The sequence below is a fragment of the Stegostoma tigrinum genome, chromosome 1, assembly GCF_030684315.1.
Source record: "Stegostoma tigrinum isolate sSteTig4 chromosome 1, sSteTig4.hap1, whole genome shotgun sequence".
Classification (NCBI taxonomy): domain Eukaryota; kingdom Metazoa; phylum Chordata; class Chondrichthyes; order Orectolobiformes; family Stegostomatidae; genus Stegostoma; species Stegostoma tigrinum.
Window position 1 is genome coordinate 83,544,223 of NC_081354.1, and position 14,819 is coordinate 83,559,041.

At 47.9% G+C, this 14,819-nt stretch overlaps 1 protein-coding gene across 6 annotated transcripts in view; it reads right to left on the reverse strand.

Annotated features, from left to right (window-relative positions):
- The window catches only part of LOC125459720 (protein FAM184B-like), a 169,848-nt gene that overhangs the window by 25,577 nt on the left and 129,452 nt on the right, over nt 1-14,819 (reverse strand). For 5 of the 6 annotated variants that reach the window (XM_059646818.1, XM_048546519.2, XM_048546492.2 and 2 more), the window contains exons 9-11: nt 14,644-14,794; nt 12,294-12,506; nt 1,331-1,515 (exon numbers count right to left, since the gene is read on the reverse strand). In XM_059646818.1, coding sequence (XP_059502801.1) covers nt 1,331-1,515; nt 12,294-12,506; nt 14,644-14,794 — 549 coding nt within the window. The remainder of the gene's footprint in view (nt 1-1,330; nt 1,516-12,293; nt 12,507-14,643; nt 14,795-14,819) is intronic. The other variant, XM_048546509.2, reaches the window with a different exon arrangement.

Sequence of the window (14,819 nt, forward strand, 5' to 3'; positions counted from 1 at the left end):
GATTTCATGCAGGGTGGTTTGAACCTAGCCAGTGATCAGGGAGGCTAATAGAAATTGCAGCCAGAGCCAAAGATGGCAGCTATCTTCCTTCAAATCTTAAGTTCTGATCATTCGTATTGCAAATAAGAGTGGCTTGAGAAAGGAACCTGTGGAACAAATTGGAATGGCACCCTTTAATCCATTACCTTTCCACTGTTGAATAAAACTTTTTTTTAGTCTACCAATGGAGGATACCATTTGGTGTAGCAGGACCACATCACACTAGACTATGCAACATTTGCCCCAACCTCCCCATCAGCAGAGTGGTACTGCTCAACCTGGTACAGGAGCCATCAGAAAATGTGGTAGACAGCCATCTCCAGAAAGTTAAGAATTATTCCTGGGAAAGCTGAGATCAACTTCAATTGGGGTCAAAATCCTGGAACTCCCTCCCCAACAGCACTGTGGGCACATCTACAGCACATGGGTGCAGTGGGTCAAGAAGAAAGTTCAACTTTCACTTCTCTGGGACAATTAGGAAGTGGCAACAAATGCTGGACTTACCAGTGATGCCCAGATCCATGAAAGAATTTTTAGAAAACACAGCCAGAGTATCTCCCTGTGCTAGCACCACTGAAACTCCTTGTATCAGAGGGAAGGTATCCTCCTCATATTACACCACTGGCTGACAATGAAAACATTCTTATTGACATAGGAATTCAAACTACTCATCAAAAAGAAAAATCTGATCACTGAGTCAAATGATGAAGCCCCAGGTTTTAACCTCTCACGCAAAAGGTGGGTGACCCTCAGCAACCTTATGGATGTACCAAAGCAGATACAGCTATTACTTCACAATTGAGAAACAACCCAAATTGGAACAGTGACCATGTGTGCCAGGCCTTCACCCACATAATAGACTGCCTCAAGAGATCCAATCCTGGTGGCTTCAGAATCATTCCCATTGTACTAGATATAGCTCTTAGATCAACTGTTAAGCTCAATATCAAACTATACTCATAAAAACAGAAATAACTGCAGATGTGGTAAATCAGGAACAAAAACAAAGTGGCTGGAAATGCTCAGCAGGTCTGGCAGCATCTTTGAAGAAAAAAAAAGACAGAGTTAATGTTTCAGCTCCAGTGACCCCTCCTCAGAACTGGTTCTGAGGAAGGGTCACCAGACCTGAAACATTAACACTTTTTTTCCTTTTAAGATGCTGCCAGACCTGCTGAGTTTTTCCAGCAACTTTTATCTGTCCAGTAGATACAGTGGGTACAGTTTGATCAAAAACAAAAAACAAAGAACATTTAAAATTCAGTCCAAATTGTTTGGTCAATGAGCTACCAACTTCTGATGTTGCTCCGCTTCACTTCTGTGCTGGACAACTTTCTGATTGCTTGACTCAAGCTCCTTTTTGAGTTGTGAAAGTGCTTCTCGAAGAAGTATTTTCTCTTTTTGCAGCTCAGAGGCCTCACTCTGGGACTTTAAAAGATCCTCTTCGAGTGCTTTCAGCTGGTTCTGGTAATTACCCTCCTTTAGAAAATAGATTTGTATTTGTAACAATTGGCTGTTTCCTTAGATATCACAGTTGCTTATTAACACTAATCACAACTTCTATAGGCATCATTATGAGAGAGGTAGCATATAGCTTATGTTACTAGACTAGTAATTTAGTGCTTTAGACTAATCCATTTGAGAGGATATTAACTCAAATCCCCGCACTGGAGCTGGGGCTTTTAAAATTTAAGTAAAAGCATCCAGATTTGTAAAATAGTATTTACAATAATGATATTGGAACCTAATTAGATTACTGTCAAAAAACAATTTGCTTAGAAAATCTGCCAGCTTTACAGGCCTTGACTCTAGTCCTACAATGTTACCTTCCTTCCTGAAAGGAAATAGCAATCCACTCAATTGTGTAAAATCACTATAAAAAGCCTAATAAAAAATGAAAGCAGATGAACCATCCACACTGACAAATACACAGGTAGCTCAGTCAAACCTACAAGCCTCTCATTGACATATGTAGAATTTATTATCATAGAATCCCTACAGTGTGGAAACAGGCCCTTTGGCCAAACCAGTCCACACCAAGCCTCAAAGCATTCCACCAAGACCCATCCCTCCATTACCCACCAAATCTACACATCCCTGAACACTACGGGCAATATGGCACGGTCAATCCACCCAGCCTGCATATCTTTGGACTACAGGAGGGAACCGGAGCACCCGGCAGAAAACCACGCAGACACGGAGAGAACGTGCAAACTCTACACAGACAGTTGCCTGAGGGTGGAATTGAATGAGGGTCACTGGTGCTGTGAGGCAGCAGTTCTAACCACTGAGCCACTGAGTCTCCCAAAGTAAATTCAAATTCAACCTTCTGCTGAGGTGGGTTTCGAACCTGGATCCCCAGAACATCAGTTGGGTTTCAGGATTAATAGTCTAGCGGTAATGCCTCTAGACCATGCCTACCCTAAATGAATTAACAGATAAACAATTCATACTCAGGGAGTCATGTGCGATAGTTAGTGTCCCAGAGATTTCTGTCAGTGTACCAGGGAATGTCCTGATTCACCGGCAGCATTTTGCAATCCAGCAAGGAGTTCATGATATGCTTGAAACAAAAACAGAAATTGCTAGAGAAACTGGGACACTTCTTCAGAATGCCTCCACGTCAACACCAGACTGCATGAAATGTCATGCCAACATGGACAAGCAAATCTCCTACTGATTACTTCCTCTTTCAGTTGATGACTCAGTATACCTCAACATTGCGTATTGTTTAGAAGAGGCATTGAGATTGGAAAACTCTGGTTGGAAAAATTCAATGTGCATCTTGGCCATCTGTTTAGTCTGTTTTTGTTGATACGTCAGCCAGGTGACTTCATTATAAGTTCATTGTCAAGATCCATGACTGGCTAGTGCTCTGTACAGTAGAGCTCTAAAGATGATAACAAAGTGTGGAGCTGGATGAACACAGCAGGCCAAGCAGCATCTCAGGAGCACAAAAGCTGATGTTTCGGGCCTAGACCCTTCATCAGAGAGGGGGATGGGGTGAGGGTTCTGGAATAAATAGGGAGGGAGGGGGAGGCGGACCGAAGATGGAGAGAAAAGAAGATAGGTGGAGAGAGTGTAGGTGGGGAGGTAGGGAGGGGATAGGTCAGTCGAAGGAAGACGGACAGGTCAAGGAGGCGGGTTGAGGTAGTAGGTAGGAAATGGAGGTGCGGCTTGAGGTGGGAGGAAGGGATGGGTGAGAGGAAGAACAGGTTAGGGAAGTGGAGACAGGCTGGGCTGGTTTTGGGATGCAGTGGGTGGAGGGGACGAGCTGGGCTGGTTTTGTGATGCAGTGGGGGGAGGGGACAAACTGGGCTGGTTTTGGGATGCAGTGGGGGAAGGGGAGATTTTGAAGCTTGTGAAGTCCACATTAATACCATTGGGCTACAGGGTTCCCAAGCGGAATATGAGTTGCTGTTCCTGCAACCTTCGGGTGGCATCATTGTGGCACTGCAGGAGGCCCATGATGGACATGTCGTCTAAAGAATGGGAGGGGGAGTGGAAACGGTTTGCGACTGGGAGGTGCAGTTGTTTATTGTGAACCGAGCGGAGGTGCCCTGCAAGGACCCCACTAATGTGCAGGAGGGCCAGGTCGTGCAGGAGGGCCCAGCCCCGCAGGATGAGCCCGATGCCAGCAAAGCGCCCCTGCAGGCTCCGCTTCCCCACCCGCCCCCACACCCCGGAGTTGATGGAGGCGGCGACAGGCGACCCAGGGGAGTGGACGACGGTCCGGAAAGCGAGGAGGAAGGTGCGTCGACGGGCCCAGGAACCGCAACCATCAGGCGGGAAGAGGCAGGTCCAGGGGGGCTATAAGAGCTCCTCTGACGAGGGGGATTCGGAGAGGGCCCGCCCAAAGCAGAAGCTAAAGATCACAAGGGAGAAGGAAAGCAGCACCTCACTTCCAGGTGACGGGAGGCGTCCTGAGGCTCCCTCCGACACCCAGTCACGTGCTGCTGGGGCACTGGAGGGCTCCCCGGAACTTCCAGGCGGGAAGGAGGAAACAGCGCATCCCCAGCCTGACCCAGAGCAGGACTCTCCTGCCTCCATAACTCCGACGGGGTGATGCCACCCGGAAGGCAGCACGGACGGTTTCCTGAGCACGGAGAGCGTCCAGCAGTTAGCCCGGGCAATGGGCATGAAGGAACAGATGGAGGGGCTGGACCTTGGACTTGGGGAGGGTACTGCGGTCACTGCCCACAATGGGGGTACAAGTTGTGAGCATTAATGTGGGCAGCGTCAAGTCCACCGCAAGATGTGTGTCCACGTTGGCCTACCTGACCACCGTCAAGGTGGACCTCCTGTTTCTGCAGGAGTGCGGGATACCGCACCTCAGCAGGTACGGGAAATGGTCGGGCGCCTGGACCCGTGGGCCTTCGATCTGGTCGGTAACGACTGTCGCTCCTCGGGCCTGGCTATTCTGCTGCGGGGGCGCAACTTCACCATCTCTCAACTTCAGGTGGTGGGGGGGGGCGCCTCCTAGTGGCTGACGTCACCTACAGGAACGCTCCCCTGACGCTGATCAACGTGTACGCCCCAGCGGTACGGAGTGAGCGGTCGGCCGTCCTGCAGCGGCTTCCATCCCTGCTGGCTACGTCCAGGCCGGTCATCCTAGGCGGAGACTTCAACTGCATCATTGATGCAGATGGAAGATCCGGCATGGGGACAGCGGGTGGGGGGAGTCAACTGGACGTCACGTCCAGATTTCTGATGGGCACGGTGAAGGACGCCAAGCTGCTCGACGTCTTCAGCACCCCTGCAGACGGCGTGCAGCGGAGGTACACCTGGTCGCGGCCAGACGGGTCTATTCGCTCAAGGATAGACTTCCTGTTTGTGTCACGGGCGTTCTCGGTCAGGTCCACCGGCGTCGAGCCAGTGTTCTCCTCTGACCACTGCCTCCTGCTGGCTGACTGTCATTTACAGGATGACTAGCCGGCCGGCAAGGGGACGTGGAAGCGCAACACAACTCTGTTGACCCCAGAGAACGTCGAGGAGCTTAAGGGGGAATACGCCGGTTGGAGAACCGCGAAACTCCTCTGAGTCTCCAGGCGACTGGTGGGAGACGGTGAAGGAGAACATCAAGAGGGTCTTTGTCCTCAAAAGGTGTTCGGAAGGCAAGAGAGAGGCGGGGAAAGCTGTCGCGACTCCAGAAAAGGGTGCAGAACCTGCTCCTTCTGCAGTTGATGGGGGTCGATGTCACGGAGGACCTCCGTGAGGTGAGGGGCCAGCAAGCCTCGCTCTTCGCTGCGGAGGCCTCCAGGATAATCTTCCGGTCCAGGGTCCGCTCCGTGGAGCAGGACGAGGCGTGCTCGTATTTCTTCTTTCAGAAGCTGCACAAAGAGAGCTCTGTGCTTAGCCAGCTGAAGGAGGACGACGGCTCGGTGACGTTGTCTCGGCCCGACATTTTGAGGATCAGCAGATCCTTCTATGCCGGACTGTACGACACGAAGCCCACAGACAGCACGGCCTCCGAGTCATTCCTGTTGTCTATCACAGAGGTCGTAGACGCTGGCATGAGGGAGTGGCTGGACCGGCCGATATCCCTGGACGAGCTGACCAGGGCCCTCAAGTCCTTGGAGAGGAATAAGACTCACGGGAGCGACGGCTTGCCGGTCGAGCTGTATCGCACTCTGTGGGACCTGGTCGGCCAGGACCTGCTGGAGGTGTACGATAGTGCGCTTCGGGCAGGGGAAATGTGCAAGTCCATGAGGAAGGGCATCATCACCCTCATTTACAAGAGGAAGGGGGAGAGGGAAGAAATTAAGAATTGGCGTCCCATTTCACTATTGAACGTGGACTACAAAATCCTGGCCAAGGTCATAGCCAACCGGGTCAGGTCTGTCCTGGAGTCAGTGATTCACCCTGACCAAACCTGTGCTGTGCCGGGCGGGAAGATCGCTGAGAGCCTTGCACTCATCAGGGATACGATCGCCTATGTACAGGGCAGGCGGGTGGACATCTGCCTCGTCAGCCTGGACCAGGAGAAGGCCTTCGACAGGGTCTCTCATGCTTACATGAGGGACGTCCTCTCCAAATTGGGGTTCGGGGAGGGCATCCGCAATTGGATCCGGCTGCTATACACCAACATCGTTAGTGCAGTCTCAATCAACGGGTAGGTATCGGACAGTTTTCCCGTCAGATCTGGAGTCAGGCAGGGCTGCCTGCTCTCTCCTGCCTTGTTCGTCTGCTGTGTGGAGCCCTTCGTCGCATCCATCAGGAAGGACATGAGCCTGAAGGGCGTGACTATCCCAGGCAGCGGAGGCCTTCAGGTCAAGACCTCCCTGTACATGGACGATGTCGCCGTCTTCTGCACCGATCATCAGTCCGTGAGTAGACTGTTGGACATCTGCGGCCAGTTTGAACTGGCCTTGGGTGCCAAAGTCAATCGGGGTAAGAGCGAGGTCATGTTCTTTGGGAACTGGGACGACTGCTCCTTCATCCCCTTCACCGTCAGGACAGACTACCTGAAGGTGCTGGGTGTTTGGTTCGGTGGAGCTGGGGCGTGCACTAAGACTTGGGAGGAGCGTATCACCAAATTGAAGCAGAAGCTGGGCAGGTGGACGCTCCAGTCCCTCTGCATTGCGGGTAAGAACCTGGTTGTCAGGTGCGAGGGGCTTTCGGTACTGTTGTATGTGGCGCAGGCCTGGCCTATTCCCTGGACCTGTGCCGCTGCGGTCACCCGCGCCATCTTCCACTTCATCTGGGGGTCGAGGATGGACCGGGTCCGCAGGGACACCATGTACAAAGACCTGGGAAATGGGGGAGAGGGCGTACCGAACGCCACCCTCGCCCTGACAGCTACCTTTGTGTGTGGCTGCATCAAGCTGTGCGTAGATCCTCAGTACGCAAACACCAAGTGTCACTACTTACTGAGGGTCTACCTGTCCCTGGTGTTGCGAGGGATGGGCCTGGCCTCGTTCCCGCGGAACGCTCCGAGTAGTTGGACCGTCCCGTACCACCTGTCCTTCGTGGAGAAATTTTTGAAGGGAAACACCTTTGACCACAAGGCCGTCAGGCAGTGGTCAGCATGTAGTATCCTCAGGACCCTTCGGGAAAAGGAGAGGGTGGATCCCGTCGTGTGGTTCCCCACGCAGACTGCCAAAGTCGTTTGGCAGAACGCCTCATCGCCAGAACTTTCAAACAAGCACAAGGACATTGCTTGGCTGGCGGTGAGAGGGGCTCTGCCAGTGAGATCCTTTATGCATGCCCGGAATCTCTGCACCACCGCACGCTGCCCTCGAGGTGGCTGCGGGGGGGACGAGACTGTTGATCACCTCCTTCTGGAGTGTGCCTATGTGCAGGAGGTCTGGAGGGGGATGCAGTGGTATTTGTCGAGGTTCGTCCCGAGCAGCTCTGTGACGCGGTACTCCATGCTCTACGGGCTGTTTCCCGGGACGCACACCGAGACCAACATCAACTGCGCCTGGGAGGACCATCAATGCGGTGAAAGACGCTCTTTGGTCTGCCTGCAACTTGCTGGTCTGCCAGCTGAAAGAAATGACCCCGACCGAGTGTTGCAGACTGGCGCACTCCAAGGTCCAGGACTACGTGCTGAGGGTCGCGCTAAAGCTTGGGGCAGCCGCCGCCAAGGCGCAGTGGGGACAGACCATCGTATGAAACCCCTCGTCCAGAATGGAAAAAAGAGCCCTATCTGGTAACTGGGCCCAGCTGGCGCCTTCCCCGACTGGTCAGGGGGCCGACGGGGACTGTGCAGGGTGACGACTGCCGGGGTATTTTCTCTGCTTTTTTTTTGCCCTTTAGTTGGTGTACGTACCCCCTGGGTAAAGCAGACTGGCATGCATGACTGGGTAGGTGTATAAATGTTTTATTTTTTGTACATCTCATGAATAAAGATTTTTTTTTTCAAAAAAAGTGATGAAACGTCTGAAAAATAACCTTCCAGCTCAGCAAGCAAACTCACATCCAGAACCTCAACCTGAGCTACAAATCTTCTCAAAACTCGCTAGTTATTGCAGGGGCGGGGTGTGAGGGGTGAGTTGCGGGAAATGCAGGAGACTCTGTCGAGGGTGTTCTCGACCACTGTGGGGGGGATGTTGTGGTCCTTGAAGAACAAGTATATCTTGGATGCGCGGGAATGGAATCCCTCATCCTGGGAGCAGATGCGGCGGAGGTGAAGGAATTGGGAATAGGGAATGGTATTTTTGCTGGAAGGTGGGTGGGAGGAGGTGTATTTTAGGCAGCTGTGGGAGTTGGTGGGCTTGAAATGGACATCGGTTTCTAGGTGGTTGCCTGAGATGAAGAAAGAGGTCCAGGAAGGTGGGCGATATGTTGGAGATGGTCCAGGTGAATTTGAGGTTGGGGTGGAAGGTGTTGATGAAGTGGATGAACTGTTCTGGCGAAGTTTGTCGATGATACGAAGATAGGTGGACAGGCAGGTAGTACTGAGGAGGTGGGGAAGCTGCAGAACGATTTAGACGGTTTAGGAGAGTGGTTCAGGAAATGGCTGATGAAATTCAATGTGAGTAAATGTGAGGTTTTGCACTTTGGAAAATAGAATACAGGCATGGACTATTTTTTAAATGGTGAGAAAATTCGCAAATCAGAAGTGCAAAGGGATCTGGGAGTGTTGGTCCAGGATTCTCTAAAGGTTAACTTGCAGGTAGAGTCCGTAATTAAGAAAGCAAATGTAATGTTGTCGTTTATCTCAAGAGGGTTGGAATATAAAAGCAGCGATGTGCTTCTGAGACTTCTTAAAGCTCTAGTTCGGCCCCATTTAGAATACTGTGTCCAATTTTGGGCCCCACACCTCAGGAAGGACATACTAGCCCTGGAGCGTGTCCAGTGGAGATTCACGGATGATCCCTGGCATGGTAGGTTTAACGTACGATGAACAGCTAAGGACCGTGGGATTGTACTCATTAGAGTTTAGGAGGTTGAGGGGAGATCTAATAGAAACTTACAAGATAATGTATGGCTTAGAAAGGGTGGACGCTGGGAAGTTGTTTCCGTTAGGGGGTAGACTAGGACCCGTGGGCACAGCCTTAAAATTAGAGGGGGTAAATTTAAACTGAAATGTGACGATATTTCTTCAGCCAGAGAGTGGTGGGCTTGTGGAATTCATTGCCACAGAGTGCAGTGGAGGCCGGGACGTTGGATGCCTTCAAGGCAGAGATCGACAAATTCTTGATCTCAAAAGGAATCAAGGGCTACGGGGAGAGTGCACGGAAGTGGTGTTGAAATACCCATCAGCCTTGATTTAAATGGTGGAGTGGATGGGCCGAATGGCCTTACTTCCACTATTATATCTTATGGTCTTACGGTTGGAGCTCCTCTTGGGAGCACAAGGTGGCGCCGATACAGTCATCAATGTAACGGAGGAAGAGGTGGGGTTTTTTCCTCCCCTCCCTTCCTGTCTTCTCCTGAAGAAACGGATTTTACACTGGGATGTAGCTCAACACCTACCTGAATGTGTGTCAGTGAACTATTCAACTGCAAGGGTCATCACAGAAAAATCTGATATTGTTCATACCTGACACGCACATCCTCATAACATCAGTTGTTGAGTAGCAATTAGGTACAGGAATTATGGATGATTTTCCTCACCATACCTCAGGGACAATGAACGACATTGTAGGATGCCTTCAGCTGAGATAACTCAGCACACAGCTAAGCTCAAAACTAGGACCTTCACAGTCTATATCAATCACACACTCACTGAACCACTGAGTGAGCCCAAGCTAAGTAAATGTAATGTCAGCACAGCTCCAAATCATGTCCATGCAATGCATTCTGGGGATCCCCTCTTTATCTTGCTGCGAGATTAAAGATCACATGACACCAATAGGCAGGCCTTGTGAGAATCTGACTCCTACTTTCCAATGAGAGGTTAATGATATCGAAATTCCAAGCATGACTTTTAAGGCTTCATTTGCAATGCAAGCAACAGTAATGTAGTCTTAAAAATAACTCATCCCATATACATTAAGAACATCTTCAAATATTTGTATAATTTCATGCACATGTATAAAAACATAAGAATACATGACATGCACTGAATCTAGTCTACCGCTGAGACTAAATGTTTTATTTTTCCATTGTCATGCTTTTCCAGGATTTTTGTCAGGTTCTCCAACGTACATACATTCTAAGCCATCAGGAAAGCATCTATCCGCAAACTGAAGGAGGGAAATATTATCTACAAATAATTTCTCAGAATTGCAGTTTAATGTCATAAAAGACACAACGTTTATCACCTTCAGTTATGATGCAGGGTACACTGGGGGAGGATTACTGTGACACAGAATTTCCACAACAATAGGCTCATTTTTGAAGAGAAACACAAGATTCATTTGTGTCACGTTTCATATGAAAATATATATGATACACGTTAAATCTGTGAAATTTCCCTTTTGATATAAAATGAGAAAATACTTTTTGCCATAACTACTGATTCTTTAACAAGATTGCAGAAACACAAAGTGATATTTCAAATGATTCAGCTCCTTCTTCCCTGTTGCCAATGTTCTGACTCAAGCTGTCCAGGGCAGGCATTACATTTCAATTTTTCTCTCACTTGAGGGGATGGTGAGCAGATTTCAGAAATATAAATCTTTCATGAGCAGTACATATGAATTTCAAAAGAAAACCATTCCAAAATGACAAACTGATAGTTTCAATAAATGATTAATAAAAATGACCATTGAAAGCACCATATATAACTAATAAAGCCGTTTTGCCATCTCAGTTAAAAAGCAGAGCTAGAGATCGGCAGAGATAGGGAAAAAGAGAAAGAGAGACAAACAGACAGATAGAGGGAGATGGATTCAGCTCCAAGCCCTGATCAACAGGGAAGGAGGTGGGCTCAGGGCCAAGTCAAGTTGTGTATATGTTGACCTGCATTCACCTCTGGTGGTGCACACTCCAAGTGACATTACAGCCTGGGATTTCCTCTTTTTCCAACCTGCTTTACGGATAGGTTTTTGTCCAGTAGAATTCTGTGTGGTTTCTCTGTGTGTGTGTCTATGTGGCTCAGTCTCAGGATTTACACACTCTTTCTCACATATACTTCTTCCCAGTCCCTCACAGGTAAAACAATCACACACTCTTCCCTCCATTCCTCACAAAAACACGTACACTCCTTCCCATGTACACAGCCCCTCCCACACACACCTCCCTCAGTCTCACGTTCCCACTGTGCAGGCTTAGGGGTTCCACGCTGCATCTTGACTGTTGTCTGTCAGGCCCCTTTCCACAAAGTAAAGAGTTTCAATTTCCCCTGAACCAATCCCTGACTTGCTGCGTTGCCCTCCCCCAATTCCTTGCAGTCTCCTCCTTGCATTTCCTGCATCTAAACCTCAAACTGGGATACAGAAATCCACACAGCCTCACTGCTCTTCCAATCAGAGTTTACCCACAGCAAAAACAGGACGGAAACAGCCTTCAACTTGGAGAACTTTGAGCAGTACTTACCTCTATTTGTATCACAGGTTGTAGGCCAGATAGGACCCTCAGTGAGCCACATTTGGGCCTGATGCCCATCTGGTGGATAAGACTGCTCTAATTATTCCGTACTGAACCACTTGGTTGGGGTGGAGAGCAGAGGAGGGGAGAAATCTAAAATATTTTCTTGTAATGATACAGTTCAAAGAGGAGGAATCTTTTTGGCCAAGGGTGAAAAATTATGGTACTCGACAGGGAGATGTGAGTCTTGAAACTTCATGGGCTGTTTGAGTAAATGATTCATAATCTACCAATCTCCTTTTCCCCACCCAATGGACAAGGGAGGCCTAATACTACTGACAAGCACCGGTAATACTAACTGCACATAAAGGTCAAAGGTCATAAAGGATATTCAGAGTGAGTGACATGATCAAATAAAAGGAGGCAGCAATTATCCATTCAGCTCGCGGAAATCTCTAGCACACCCATTTGGTGTGGGTTGGTTGTACTTCTGAAGGGAAACAGAAGTTACCAAGATGGATCAAAATCTTCAAATGTCTAGCAGTCAGGCCTGCAACCCCAGGCAGCCATCTTTTTGCATTGTCTGGAGGATCAACACAGCCATTCCACCCCTGGTGTAAGGTATAGGCAGAATTCAGTCAAGGGCCAAGGAAGTTCTGAGCCATGGATTCTAGAAAATGACTCCTCTGGCAACGGAGGCCATGTCTGGGGAGGATAATCCAGATCTGGTTTTCTGGTCTTTTATCTTACTCTCAGTGGGTTTACACTGGAAAAATACATTTTTCGGCCTATCACATTTATTTCCTTTTAAGAAGGCAGCACTAAAAACACCTCACCGCTATTTCATGCTGTTGCCATTTTTCCTGATTTCGCAGCATCTGCTCCTTTAGGGTCTGAAGCTGGGATTTCAGATCCTGATTTAATGTCGTGATGCACTGAACTTTTTCCAAGAGCATTTCTTTTTCTTTATCGAACTGGGACTGAAGCAATTGGAGAGCATCTTGGGAAGTCTCAATTTGTTGTTGTGCATTCTTCTTCACGTTTGTGAGCTAAAAGAAAGACAGAAATCAAATTCATAACACTAACATTTTAGCTTCACTTTAATTTATTCTTGCATTTTCAGGATTATTGATTGTAGAAATCAAAGTTGTAATTTTCAAATTACATTTTCTATATTACATAATTCACCCTTGAAAATAACAAAAGGTTCCTTAAATACCTCAAGAATTCAGAACTTCCTGAAATTTCAAATAAACAGAGGTTCCTTGCATTTATGGAAATCAGCTGCATGCACAAATGCAAATTATAATTAAACAAAATTAGTCAAATTAAGCTAAAGCCTCTTTTTAATTATGGATTTCTTTTTAAAAGAAGCTGAGAGGCTAGAATCTTTTTAACACTGGAATCAAACTCAGCTCCCGAGCCTGCATCAGTGGATAGTAGGATGATGGGACATTTTTATGGTGGTCAATTAAAAACATCTATCAGCTGAATTGCTGGCCCATTCAGCGGGGATGGCAGTGCTGCAGCCTTAGCAGCACCACTGACAGAAGTGGCCAATGCGGAGGCTGCAAGGAGATGGAGACTTCATATCAAGGCACCCTTAAATGGCCAGTAAATGAATCAAGGCAATACTGGGATCAGACTGGGCCAGGAGATGGAGGAGTGACTGCTCCAGTAGTGACTGTGGGGTCACGGGATGGCTATTGCTGTATGGCTGATCCTCAGTGGGCCATTTGTCTGCTCTTAGGAAATCCTCTCCATGCTCCCTCTCACTTGGGAAGGCTGGCTCCATGCACACAACCTGTCCTGTAACCTGCAATGATTTACACACATACACATTCACTCAGGTCTCTCAGTTACCTGTTATTGCCTCTCCATGTTCTATCAAATAAATCACTTCCTATTTCTCTTCACAAATTTAATCTGTCATTTGTCTGACAGGTCTTGAAAACTAACAGACAGAAAGCAGGAGGGGAAGTTTAGGAATCCAAAGAAACATGTTCAAGTGCCAGAACAGTATTACGTGCCAGTAAAGACAAGCAGAATGGGACAGGAAGGGAGAAAGACTAACAGGAATTGTGCATCAGGGAATGAGGTCACTGTCAAAACACAGGGAAAATAAATTAAATATTCTTCATTGCGATGCCCAACACATTAGCTATACAATAGATGAATGAGAAATGCTTAGAAGGCAATTAAGAATGGAAAATAAATATTCCAGGGGAAACAATATTTCTGAAAGACAGGCAGAATGGCAGTGAAAAAAAGATAGCCATGATTATCCACTTGCCAACTATTCAGTCACTCTCATGCAATCTGAATGATAATAGCTTTTCACTTGGATTGGGATTCTTGCCAATTGTCCTGGTGAGTGCAAGCTGAAAAGCTTTGAAAAAACGTGCACTTTTCCTGCAATACTCTGTCATTTTGGTCGACCGAAGTGTTGTAGTGAATTGTTGAAGTCTTTCGGGGCAAGGTGTCTTTTCTTCATGGATCTCCGTCTGGCAATGACACTAATAGGTGAGAAGCAGCAAAATTAAGCGTGAGGACAAAGCTATTGCCACAGAAGAGATATGTGGAAGAAGTGGAATGACAAAGATTCTGACCCTCCCAATGAGTTTCAGGATCAGGACAATAGAATTTACAGTGCAGAAGGAAGTTGTGATGCTCTGGAAGGATAGCTTAGAGCTATATCGCCTCCTGCAACAAAATCTGGCATACACTGCCACAGCATTGCTCCTCGTACATACACAGTCAGCGTAGCATTGAATATTTGCCTCAGTCCAGCAGAGAACATCAGCAACGTTGCTGAGTCTGCAGCTTGTGTTATATATGTGTGTGGTTGGGTGGTTTTGGGGTCACCCAATGTTTGTCTGTAGAGCACCAGTTGGCTGTTCTTGCAGCTATTTGATGCAGGCAACTGAGGCCCAAGAGCTAAAATAGTTCAGACTCAGGCTGATGCTTTTGGGAGAATTTGGCGTTGGTCCTACCCACCTGAAATTGACGTTCAGGTGAAATTCACCCAGCAGCTATTTCATTCCATCTTGTAAAACATAATTTAACTTAAATAGACAGAAAATCATAGAAAGCACATATTTGAATCTAGCCGTAGGTGGGAAAGCTCTCACAGGAAGTGCAATTTTGTAAACCACACACACACACACACCTCCACCATCCAATTACCTCAGTTTCAAGTGCTACTGTTACATTTTGCCACTTTTCCTGTAAGATTTTCATTTCATTCTCTTTCTCCTGCTGCAGGTGAGCTAGAACAGACTGCTTGTCATTTGTATATTCTTGTTTTAACTGCTCCCGTAGTTTGTCATTCTCAAGTCTAAGAGGGGCATAAAAAAGACAAC